The 13,443-nt window shown below is 37.7% G+C and overlaps 1 protein-coding gene across 4 annotated transcripts in view; it reads left to right on the plus strand.

The window, feature by feature from the left end:
* The window catches only part of DOCK10 (dedicator of cytokinesis 10), a gene marked incomplete at its 5' end in the record, with an annotated part of 280,108 nt that overhangs the window by 151,200 nt on the left and 115,465 nt on the right, over positions 1-13,443 (plus strand). For all 4 annotated transcript variants that reach the window (XM_082658291.1, XM_082658290.1, XM_082658292.1 and 1 more), the window contains one exon: positions 6,344-6,426. In XM_082658291.1, the coding sequence (XP_082514417.1) occupies positions 6,344-6,426 (83 nt within the window). The remainder of the gene's footprint in view (positions 1-6,343; positions 6,427-13,443) is intronic.

Below are 13,443 nucleotides of genomic sequence, written 5' to 3' on the forward strand. Positions count from 1 at the left end.
ATGATACCAAAATCTGTTGTCCTATATATAGTTTAGTCTTAGATGTAAAGATTTTTTTCTATCATAGTCAGAACAAAATGGATCACCCTATTTTTTTTAACACTAAATGTATGACAGTAAAGATAATAAACGTACAAATGTTGATTAAGGTAAATTCAAATGCATTTACTCTTTAGTAGCATTAGGATAAAAGGTATATGGAAAACACTGCTGAAAACAATGAAAACAAAATATTTTTGTGTTTCACATTAACCACCTTGAATAAATTTATTTTCTAGTCTGTCACATCCCTAGAATAATAGTCTTGTTTCCAAACGTGTAAAATGGTTCCCATTCTAAATTGGCTTCCTCTAATCTTCTCCACAATAAAAATCATCCTACAATGTTTGGTGGTAAGTGAATAAAGACAGAAATATAAGTCGGGGACCCTGGAGTGTAAAAATTTAAAAAAAAAACCATCATAAGTTTGAACCTAAAATTTCAGTTTCATTGAATTACAGCCCAGATTTTATGACTTACATGAAAAGAACAAGTAGATCATAATATTATCAAGGTTTTTTTTAGTACCATCCATTATTTATGTCCTGACAAAATACTTGTGACATCTAGCTGGGAAATTAGAGTGTAGGTCCCCAGATTGGGCACAGGTGTGATTTATGAAAGTCTAATTTTAAAGTTTGTTCAGTTGCCTTAGTGCAATGCATTTTTTAAAGACAAACCAAATACCTTGATTCACTTTCAATTTAAAATCAACAAAGGTAGCAATTTAGGCTACTCTATAATTCAGACACAGTAGTTTAAAAATGATTGGCAGCTATGGTTGGCATTTGATGTGACATTGTTTTACATGGCATATGCCTGTTTAGACACATAGTAACACTATCTAATATCAAGTAATATTTTAAAAAAACAGACTCAAAAATCTATTAAATAAGATTGTACCATGATTTCTGAAACTGAATCAGATCTAGAGTTACATCATGTATTTTGTCCAAACTCATTTTCATTTCTCTCCCAAGAGTGTAGTATAAGTTTTAAAAGATCAGTAACTGTTCAGCTTATTTTCATAGTACAGAAATTAATGATTGCATTTTAAAGGAATATATAATGTGGTCAAGTTAAATTAAAAAATGTTTTCAGTGCCTTTTCCTTTCTTCTAAAATATCGGTGTATTTATTGGGTGACCAATGTCCTGATTTGCAGGAAGTTTCATATTCTACCTGTTGGCCTGGCTAATAGCATCTCCTTTCACTTTGAAGTGCCTCAGTGTGGACAATAAATTATTCAGCCACTCTTTCAATACATAATTTATCTGAATTCACTTAACTTCGTGATGCTGCATTTTTTTAACATTTATAAAATAGCCATAATTACTTCTAAACTTTGTAAAGAATGACATTAATATGAAAATCACCACCATCGTTTTACAAATACAGAATTAATCCCATTGGTGACTAAGGGCCAAAAAGAACACCTTTTGTGGTTGCATAAATATTTCTGGCAAGAAAGTAGTCATGTAATCAAATAACCTCTATAGCCAGAAAGAAAAATAATTTTGCATCTAAAATGCAATCTATTACCTGCTAGTTACTCTGTAGCCAGAATCTAATAATCAGCCTTTTTAAGAGATGGACAAATTACATTGCCAAACCTAAATTGCTATTTGAGGTAGGTGACGTGATTTGAATTGATTCTGGTGATCCTCTAAAGAGGACGGGAAAAGGGGAAAAATGATATGTTTTGTTTAGAGTATTTTAGGGTATGCTTTATAGTTGCCCAATCTTTTCAAAAGTATTTAGATTTTTAGAACTTTTAAGGTGTCCTGTTTAGTTATTTCTAAAGGAAAAGAAAGAATAGAGAAGATTCATTCATTCAACACATATATATTGAGTTTCCACTATCAGTAAAACCCCATGCTGTAGTTGATATGCTCCCTGCTCTTTTAAAAGGATGTGCCTACTTACAGGGAAGCTGGAGGGTCACCTCAGTTACTAGAGTTCCCCGTGTGAAGCTGGGACCCTAATGCTTTCAGTTCATAGGCAGACAGCATGACAAGGACAGAGTCACACTGTCACCCCAGTGGAATGATGCATTTCAAGGCCCCCTCTAGAGATTCTGATTCAGTGAACCCCCCGTGGGACCCAGGAACCTGCATTTTAATTAGTAAGCTCCATGGACACAATACAGTTTGGGCAACACTATCCTAATGATTTAAAAGCCTTTGACTATGTTGAGTTGGCTCAATTTTTTGTGTGTCTAAACATATAACAGGCAGAGATGGCAAGATAAAGGCTGAACAAGCAAACATAATAAACAAATAAAATGTGAACCGGGGCATTGCTGTTTGGAAAAATTAACCAGCTCAGCAAATGTTTGCTGGATATTCAGTCTTCATCTTGGAAGCAGACTGTGGCAGTGTCCCTTTCTCAAGGGGATAAGAAGTGGGTAATTTAAAATCAGTGTTGTGAGATAGGTACTTTTTAGGGGGGAAATGGAGCCATTGCCTTACTAAAACAAGCAGAGTTGTAGCCTGTGACTTTGAATTTGCAACAGGTCATTTCAGCTTAGTTTTTGGACAAAGAGGAATTGTAGTCATAATTATAATAGATCTTAATGATCTTCTTAGAGCGAGTGTGTGGGCTGGAACAAAGAATGGCGAATAATTTTCTATGCGTAACATTTCCAAAATGCCTAACTATGTAGGAGAAATGTTTATGTGTTTGTAAAATGCACTGGCTTTCTCAGAATCGGAAAAATCACAGGTTTACAAGGATTCTTAAGGGTCATCTAGTCTAACCCTAATCCTCATCTACCTACCACCAGATACATGAAACCTAACAAATAAATTCAGAAGGAATTTGATTAAAACAGAACACTGTGATCATCAGAGCTAAGATAGCTCTCCAAAACTATACTTGAATAAATCAAGAAAAACAAGTTGTTATTATCAACTATCATGAATGTGATTTATAGATTGAGTCAAACTTGCTGAGAAAACCGATTTTTTAAAAACAAGTATTTGTTAATTACTTACCCTCTGTTAGGTGCTTTATAGGAATCGATCCTAATGAAGGTGGTATTATTTAGACAGATAAAGAAATAGATATTAAATCGCTTAATTGAGACCTCACAGTTAATACCAAAATTCAAAACCAGGTTTGCCTGACTCCAAGACAGAAACAGAAACACCATAGAAAACCTCTGGAATGGTGGTCCAGATGTGATTTTTTTTTTTTTAAGGCTTCAAAGTCTGCAAATATCAAACAACTCATAAATTAGTTGAATAGACTTTTTGAGTCAGACAAATCCAGTTTGAAATCCTACTTCTATCACATGTGGGATCTTGGGCAAAAATCTGAGCCTCTCCTTGCCTCTGTGATCTATAAAATGGGAATATAAAATCTCATGGAGTGCTTACTAAGATTATATGTAAAGCACCTACTAGAACAGCATCTGGCAGGCATTTGCCACTGCCAAAACAAAAAAGAGGTAGTTCTTTACTAGGCTGCACTATTATAAGAAATAACCACCTTCATTTCTGGTCAGTGCAATTCAGGATTAACATATCTCAGGTTTGGTGAAGCCTGTGGCATCTCGTGAACAGTGTGTGTAATATGCATGAATGTTTATCGCGGTTACACATAGCTACTATCCCTAGCAAGACAGGGCAATAAGACTATGCACATTTGTCCCATCGAAACCTCCAGATTAGGAAGTGTAGCCATAGATATTATGAGAGAGAAATTTCTAATCCAGTCTAATATACTGAGTGTTCAGTTGCTAAATCAGAGATCCTAATAAATAAAATGATTTGACCAAAATCATGTTGGAATTCAGTACTAGTCCCAGACCAAGAATAAAGCCCTGTAGCTCCTGGTTCAGTGCGGTACCCTCTGTTCGCATTTTTTTTGTAAAGAATATACGTTGGTTTGGCAGTTTTTTATCAAGAATCTTTAAAATACTTTGAGTACTCTATCCTAAGAAAATGATCCAAAATGAGTCAAACTTGGGGGAAAATGGGAGGACCAAATTCATGAAGAAACACTCTGCAGCATCTTTTTCTACAATGGCACAAAATTTGCAGTAGCCATAGTAACTGCTCACTCTGTCCTCTTCTATAAGTCTTTGCTCAAATGTCACCTTCTTTGTAAGACTTACCCTAACCATTCTATTTAAATTGTCCCTCCTTCCCCAACTCTATCCATCCCCCTTCTTCTGCTTTATTTTTCACATGACACTTAGCATTTCTTGATACGTTACACAATTTACTTATTTTTGTGTTTGTTGACCAGCTCTTCACAGGGGCACACTTTTCAAGAGGGCATGAATTTGTGTCCCTTGTTCACCGATGTATTTGCATCACCTGGAAAAACGCCGGGCACACAGTATGGGTTCAATAATGTTTATTGACCAAATTAATGAATGGATGGTTTCCAAAACTACGAGACCTGGTTGGTAAATTAGGGTATGAGACTTTATTCTACTTATTTAAAGTGGTCATAAAATTTAGAAAGCAAAAATTAAAAAATCTTTAGAATATGCCTTTAAGTGAATAAAAACAATATTCCAATTCAAATATATACTTAGAGGAGAACTAGGTAAAACTACGCACTAGGAAAAAAAAAAAGATTGAAAGGGAATGCAGAAAAGGGGTGGGTTTTATGCTTTTTGTTTTCCATTGTGTATCGTTTGAGAACTGCAGGAAAGTGTAGAGAAAGGAAAGTGAGGGAGGGTGGGAAAGAGCCGTGATCACGAACGTTTTGCCCTCTTGGGTTGCGATGCTGTGGACCTTTGTGATCCTTGCCTGAATTCCCGGCATCTTTATCGAAAATGAAGATGGAACTTTTTAGCCAGGGAGCATATCAAGGTCCAGTCTTCCTTTTATTTCCAGAAACGTGTGGTTTGCACAGTTGGCTCAGGCATTGGCAAGTTAAGAAATTTAATTTTAGCTAAACATTAAGTTTTGTTCACATTCCTCCTCTCCATCCAAAGTCAGTACACATCCCCTGAATCCTCTTTGACTGTTATCCACATCCATTTGTCTTGTTGCTGTTCTGTTTTTAATCTCTTCTTTTCTCCTGTCCCCCTGCCGCCATCCCCCCACTCCTATCTTTGTCCTAGTCTCATGCATTGTTTGCCCTCAGTCCCCATTTGCGTCGGGGTGTTTCCCTGAACAGATAAAGCTGTGGTGCTGAGGAAGTTCAAGGCTAGAGAAATCCAGTGCGGCTAAGGACCCCTAACCCTTCTCCCTGCCTTTCCTGTGCCTCTTGAGCCAGGTGCCCACACCCTATGTTCTCCACCCACCTTTCTACACCCCGCTGTGAGCCACTCCTTCCCACTTTCTGTTTCTGCAAAGACAGTGCCCGTGCTTTCTTTGCTCTAACCCTTCCACACCTTGAGTAATGACTCTCCTGAAGAGCTCTCATTTGCTGTCCCCTTCTTGGTTACAAAGACAATCAGAGGTCTTATCTCTCACTTTGCAGTAAGTTTATTACTCCTCATTTTTTCCCACTAATGCTAGAGGACAGAGTCTCCTTATCATCCTGGTGTTGCTGTTTAATCCCCAGATTTATGTAATTTTAGAATCTAAAGGAATCTTAAAAGCCGTCTAGTGAAATCCCTATTACCACTCTGTGGTCAGTACTGTGACAGGCACAGGGTCGGTGTTTGGGAAATATTTGCCGTGAGTAACTACTGTAAACTCAGCCATCATGAACCGCTCTAAGATAATTCTTTTGTGCTATTAACATTGTTTTTTAAAAGTTTTTTGGTCATCTTTTATTCACATATATTTATAAAGTTGATGAATAATCAGGGAGAAGGTTAGGCTCAGGAGGCAATGAGGTAAAACTAGAAAACTCATTTCAAGCTGACAGCAGGGTTGATATAAAGAGGAAAAGGATAGGTTACTGATGCAGGAATAAGAAGAAATGGGCTAAAATTATGATGAAAGGATAGCATATAAATAATAACATATTTCACTGCTAAGAACTGTTACATAAAGGAAGGCTTTCCAAGGAAAGCTGAAAAATGATGATACTTGAGGTTAGTGACATATCCGGTTATGGTTCAGAGGATGATTAAATTAGGCTTTCCTTAATGGAGAAAAATAGAATAAATATGTTAAACAGTTCCTCCTCTAAGAGTCTGGGAAAGGTTAGATTTTCCTTTCACTGGAAAATGAAATGATTATAATGCTCAAGCCCCTTCTCTACCTTAAAATTGCTAACATAGCTACCTTAACATTAACCCGGAGATTACGAGCACTGAATGCACTGTGCTTCTTTATCAGGACAGCTGCTCTTTGAATGATCATTTTTAATTGCCATTGTTTTCCTTTCAGGCTTGTAAATTTTACAGTTCCCAGTGGTATGTGGTAAACTACAAATACGAACAGTATTCTGGAGACATTCGACAGTTACCTCGGTAAGAACCTGTTATGATTACTTCTTGGGTTTTTCCATATATAAGCTGTGTTCCCTAAATTCTGCCGCTGTTCATGAATACATGTACGTTAATCTAGTATCAAGGTATGTTTTACAAAATTTAAAAGTAAAAGTCACGATGGAACATTTTGTTCAACAATGTATTGCTTGTAACCTCACAGAATTGGGGTGAGAGATACATATACTCATTTAGGTTTTGAACAAAGTTTGAAAGTACCATGTCATTCTTTTGTGAGCTGTCTTTTCAATAGCAGATACAAGAGAATTTAAAAAGTAAAATTTGGACCAGAAATTTTTTCTGACAGTGTTCTGTATATAGCATTCAGATTTGCCATTGGTTTCATGTATTTTCACTCTGGGATATCAAAGGGCACGAAAGTAAACAACCTCCACAGGAATGATAAATGTCTAAGAACAGCAAAAAGGAAAAACAAACACCTACTATTTTCCGGATTATGGGGAAATAAAGTCTTTAGGAAAAGGTGATATTGTTCTGCAACTGCCCAGATGTCACCTCTATAAAGAATTTGCTCACCTAACCAACTACCTGACCTAGGGTAGTCATTTATTCTGTGTCTGTGTCTCCCACTAAAGTTAACCCCCCCCCAAAGGGCAGGGACTCCTCCTCGCAGAATCCCCTGTAGGCCTAGGAGAATGCCTGGCACATAGTAGGTGTGCAATAATTACTTATTGGATAAGTAAACTGAGAGAGGAACAAATTTTAAAATATAATAATCCTGGGTGGGCTTGGAGCTGCTTAAATTCAAAGAACTGCAAAGAACTGGAATCTCCCAACACACTGGTTCATCAAACTAAAATGATGTGCATCACCCAGAAAAAACACTTAAGACAGTCAAAAGTTAATTTTTTATTAACACTTCCCTCAAGTGAAACTTTGAGGTCATACACATTGCATCTAACTTTTTAATGGACACATGGTTTAGATTTGGGCACCACTTTCTAAGATTTTCCGTGCCCCGAGAAACATCTTTTCTGGACTGGGATACTTGGAAGTGCTGTTCTCAACTCCTGGAGGCAGAATTTGAAGTGGAGGGGGTGTTATGGAGTAGCTCTGGGAGGGTGACATTTGGGCTCAGATCTGAAGGAACCGTAGCTACCAGCACTGCAATCTCCAGAAAAGGGTTCCCAGAGGAAACAGCAGGGGCAAAGGCCATGAGGTGGGAACCAGAGTGGTCATTCTGAGGCTGGACCTGAGGGTTGGTAAAACCATGGAACTAGGCAGGGGACCTCGTGGGTCCTGAAAAGGAGCTGGATTTTATTCTCATTGCAACAGAAGACTAGAAATTTGTAACCTGGAGTGTGACATGATCTGGTTTACCTCTTTAAGAAATTACCTCCTCTGCTCTATGGAGAATGGAATTGTAGCAGTGAGAATTAAAAAACAGAAAAAAAAAGAAAGAAGCAGGCCATTTCTTTTGGAGTAGTGTTACTGTGAAGAGCAAAGCAATGTTCCTCTAAAACAGCAAGTCTTTATTCAAAACAGTGGTTGTTAACTTTCACCAAATCTCTGAACATTCCTTTAGATTCTGGTCACTCCTAAAAGATAACTTCCTTAAACTTCATGTTGGGAAGGTCTCATCACACCCTAGGCCTTCAAGAATAATTATTACATTCAGTATGTCTGGGCCTTAGTCGTACACCTTTTGTAGCTGCAATTGAAAAGCAAAGCATTTTTTAACATCGAGACTTCTTCTTTCTGAAAATAGTACTGAGAAGTGGTTACAACTTGTAAGCCATGTCCAAGCACTTGGAAGACTGCATATAAAGGGAGAGAGTGTAGAAAGAGGTGTTCAGCTGCCATTTGGCATAAATGCCTTCCTGCTGTCCTTAGGTCTGTTGAAATCTTTAATGGCTTTTTCCCCAAACACTGTTCATCTTTTCTTGTATTCATGATGCCATAAAGAAAAATAAATTAATTTAAAAATTCACATGCACTATATTCTTCCTCTGTGAAAACAATAGAGAAGGCACCTCCAGTCAGAACAGGGTCTGGATATCATTGTTGAATTGGAATTCTTGTAGAGCACGAGAAGGAATCTCATGAGAAGAAATGCAAAAGTAACCAAAATATTGCTGAAAATTTCCCTGACTTTAACTAAAGGATGTGGAAGTTGCTACCAAGAAAGGGAAGCATAAGACTGCCGCTAAGTGAGAAACTGTAATGAACTCTATGTGATATGTTCAAAATGAAAATCAGAAGTTCTAGAATAATCCTCATGTATCCCCTGAACGAATGAAGACTGTAACATTGAATAATAAAACTATTTTTTAAATGATTTTACAAAGCTAAGCACTTCCCACTAAAGACTACACATATTTAGGTCAGTAGTGGGAACATAATTTACTTGGGCCTTCTGAGACTATTAGAAGTAAATCATTTTCATGCCTCCTGGATTAGAAGAATTCTCCTATGTCTGCTACCAATTTAAGCTGATCATTTCTTTTTATGGATTGCTGAGGCTTTAAAATAAAAACTTGGAATTATGGGGAAGTGAAAAATGATATGTGTTCATCTCCCTCATTTTTAGTCTTTAAATTTAAAATTGTGCTATTATCCACTCTTAAGAACCTCATGTTTTTAGTGTCTGTTCATAGGAAGATATTGGAGAGAGACTTTATTTCAGGCTAGAATGTAAAATGTAAAGACTTCACACATTAGAAATAAAAATTGGCACTGAAATTGGTGTTCCTAGGAAACAAGAATGTCATAAAAAAAAGTATGATGTCAAAGCAGCCAAGAATATACAATGGGGAAAGGATAGTCTCTTCAATAAACATTGGGAAAGCTGACAGCAACAAGTAAAAGAATGAAACTAGACTACTATCTTTCACCATACATGAAATTAACTAAAAATGGATTTACTACTTGAGTATAAGACCAGAAGCCATAAAACTCCTGGGTAAAAACATAGGCAATAAACTCCTTGACATTGGTTTTGGCAATGATGTTTTTGGATCTGACTCCAAAAGCAAAGGCAACAAAAGCAAAAATAAACAAATGAGACTACATCAAATTAAAAAGCTTCTGCACAACAAAGGAAATCATCAAAAAAATGAAAAGCAACCTACTGAATGGGAGAAATATTTGCAAATCATATACCTGATAAGGGGTTAATATATAAAATATACAAAGAACTCATACAACTCAGTGGCAAAAAAAAAAAAAACCAACAACGATCTTATTAAAAAATAGGAAGAGGATCTGAATAGACATTTTCCCAGAGAAGACATACAGATGGCCAACCGGTACATGAAAAGATGCTCAACGTCACTAATCACCAGGGAAATGCAAATCAAAACCACAATGAATTATCTCCTCACACCTGTTAGAATGGCTATTATCAAAACAACCAGAGATAACAAGTGTTGGTAAGGATGTGGAGAAAATGGAACCCTTGTGCACTCTTGGTAGGAACGTAAACTGGTGTAGCCACTACGAAAAACAGTATGGAGATTCCTCAAAAAATTAAAAATGGAGCTACCATATGATTCAGCAATTCCACTTCTGGGTATTTATTTGAAGAAAACAAAAACACTAATTCGAAAAGATATACACACCCCCATGTTCATTACAGCATTATTTACACTAGCCAAGATACAGAAACAACTTAAGTGTCCACTGATGGATGAAAATGTGGCATATATACACAATGGAATACTATTCGGTGATAAAAAAGAATGAAATCTTGCCACTTTTGATGACATGCGTGGACCTGAAGGGCACTGTGCTGAGTGAAATAAGTCAGAGAAAGACAAAAGCCGTATGATCTCACTCATATGTGGAATTTAAAAACAAAACCAGAAAAAAAAAATAGCAAGCTCACAGATACAGAGAACAGACTGATTAGTTGTCAGAGGTGAGGTGAAGGGGATCAAAAAGGTACAAATGTCCAGTTATAAAATAAATAAGTCAATGGTAATGGAACGTACAGCTTGGTGACTAGAGTTAACAATACTGTATCGAATATTCGAAAGTTGCCAAGAGAGTAGATCTTAAAAGTCCTCATCACACACAAAAAAATTCTTTGTAGCTATGCATGGTAATGATGTCAACTAGACTTATTGTGATGATTATTTCACAGTATATACAAATACAGAATCATTATTTTGTACACCTAAAACTAGCACAATGTCATCTGTCAATTATACCTCAATTTAAAAAATGTGAAACAAGCAAAAAAATATGATGCCACAGTTTTCATTAATCTGCAGGCTAAAATACAGAGATAAATGACATACTTAAAAAAGTTTTACCACAGCTGGGTGGATATAAAGAAAATTTCATAGAGTATATTTTGTGATGGATAGAAGATCAATTAAAATGGAACCTATAGGGCTTCCCTGGTGGTGCAGTGATTGAGAGTCCGCCTGCCGATGCAGGGGCGCGGGTTCGTGCCCCGGTCCGGGAAGACCCCACGTGCCGCAGAGTGGCTGGGCCAGTGAGCCATGGCCGCTGAGACTGCACGTCCGGAGCCTGTGCTCCGCAACGGGAGAGGCCGCAGCGGTGAGAGGCCCGCGTACCGCAAAGAAAAAAAAAAAGAAAAAAAAATGGAACCTGTATAGTTGGGCTGACTTGGAACCAATTTTTTTTTAAATAAAAGAAGACTTCTTGAGTGTCGACAGTGAGCCAGAATGTGCTGGGTGCCATATGTACATTATCTCATTTAACACGCATGACCCCACGGAGTAGGAACTGTTTTCCCTGTTGTATAAAGGAATGCAGAGCATCGAGAGGGTTAGTAACTTGCCCCCAACCTCACTCCAGTCAGGCATCTCCACACTCCTTATATGAGGTATAGGAGGTAATTTGGGTATAGAAATGAGAAATAAGACTGACCAGAAATGACAACTAACGTTGGGTCCAATCACCGGAAGGTGAGGCCCCTGCTGAGCCCTCTGTCTCTGGAGCCCAAAGGCCCTTAGAGACCCACAGCGGTCTTGGGGGAAGAATTTTACCTTCAACAGCCAGAGGTGCTTATCTTTTAGTGACATCCAGAAGAGAGAAAGGTCATGCTTAATGGCCCTGCAGATATGAGACTGAGTAGTGATGATGTTTACTTAAGGACAAGGAGGCCGTGCCCTGTGGGTCAGTGGGAAGAGGGACGGGAAAGAAGAGCTCTCAGTAGCACCCATGTCTAAACCCTCCGCCAAGTGTGCTGCAGGGCATTTTCTTACAAGGCTGACCTCCCTTCCTGTCTCTCTCCCTCCCTCACTGTGCTCCAGCCCCACCAGCGGTCCACTCTTGGATGCTGCAAGCCTGATCCTTCCTCAAGACCTTTGCTCGCCATTCCCTGTGCCAGAATGATCTTCCCCCAGATCATCACATGGCTGGCTTCTTCTCATTTTCAACCAAAATGGCCATCTGTGACCACCCCTTCTAAACCTGGCTTCTGCCACCCCTACCTGGATCACTCTTTTCTCCTCTTTAATTTTCTTCCCAACCATTTTCATCCAGGGAAATTACCTTGTTTATTTATGCTTAATTACCGACTCTCTCCTCCCTTAGAAGGCGAGCTTACTCAGCTTGGGGATTTATCTTCCGATACGTGGTTGTCATTATTGCAGGTCTTCTATGTGACAGGTACTATCTAGAAACTGGATCATTTAGTGACGAGGAGGAATAGCCTCCAAGAATTAACACAGCTCTCAACTCACAGTGAATTTGATCAAGCAAACAGATTTAAGAAAAGCCAGCAATGAAAAAACATGCACATTCACCCATCCCACACCCCTAGATAGACCTATATTGACACTCCCTGGTTTGCACATTTTTTTTAATGAACAATAAGGTCTGCATGAATATAACTAAGGATTAATGTAGTTGGTTGAGTTTTGCTAGTGACCTCATTGGTTTTATCTGTCATATCTTATGATTTATTTTTGAGTCATAATACTTAAGTGAACTGGAAAGGAAAACTTAAAGTTTGGTTTTATGCAAGAGTGTGGAGACCTCACAAATTGTAATATCGTAACATTTGGGAAATTAAAAAAAAATTTTTTAGTATTTGTATGAAGCCGCCTTCTCTCTTTTCAAAATCATCTGTCCTTCAAACATACCAGGGGAAAGTTCTTGAGAAATTCATACTCACTATTTTCTTTGAGAATAGTTATATATATTTTTGCACAATTTCTTAAAATTTTGCTTAGTATTAAAAAAAATTCAGGAAACATCATTTTTCTTCAACACCTTTAAAAAAATCCCCCCCGTATTTTACTATGCAAATTTTCAAATATACAAAAAATGTTGGAAAACTTATACAATGAACACTCATATTCTCACCATCTAGAATGTATCTTTTACATTTTGCTGGATGTATTTAATGACATTTTGCATCCATCCACCCATCCCTCTTGCCATCCACCAGTCCATCTTATATTTTGATCATTTCAAAGTGAGTTTAAAGTACCAACACACTGTCTGCTGCCTTTCTGAACACTTTAGAATGCATACCATTAACTAGAAACATATATGTTTACAGTTTACTTTTTTTTTCTTTTGAGGGAAACTTTAGGAGGTGAGACACAAGTTGTAAGTGAACCACTGGATGACTTTGACTATGAATACACCTGTGCACCTGAAACCCCTACTGACATAAGGGACGTTATCATCACCTTCAAAGAGTTCATAGCTACCCCTTCCTTGTCAGTCCTCACCCCTACTTCCCTCTCTCCCCAGAGACAACCACTGTTCTGATTTTCTTCACCACAGATTGCTATTACGTATTCTAGAACTTTATATTCTAGAACTTTATTTTTTTGGAATCATGCTATAGGTATTCCTGTGTTTCTGACTTCTTTGACTCAGCATGATGTTCTGAGTGATATCCATGTTGTTGCACGTGTCAGTAGCTCCTTTCCCCTTCTGAGTAACATTCCTTTTGTGTGTGGATCTACCATAGTTTGTTGAGCCGTTCTCCTGTCAATACAGCATTTTCAGCTGAGTTGTGCATAAGTCACTTTAAAATCATGGACTTTT

This window comes from Grampus griseus (genome assembly GCF_964374135.1).
Source record: "Grampus griseus genome assembly, chromosome: 7".
NCBI lineage: Eukaryota > Metazoa > Chordata > Mammalia > Artiodactyla > Delphinidae > Grampus > Grampus griseus.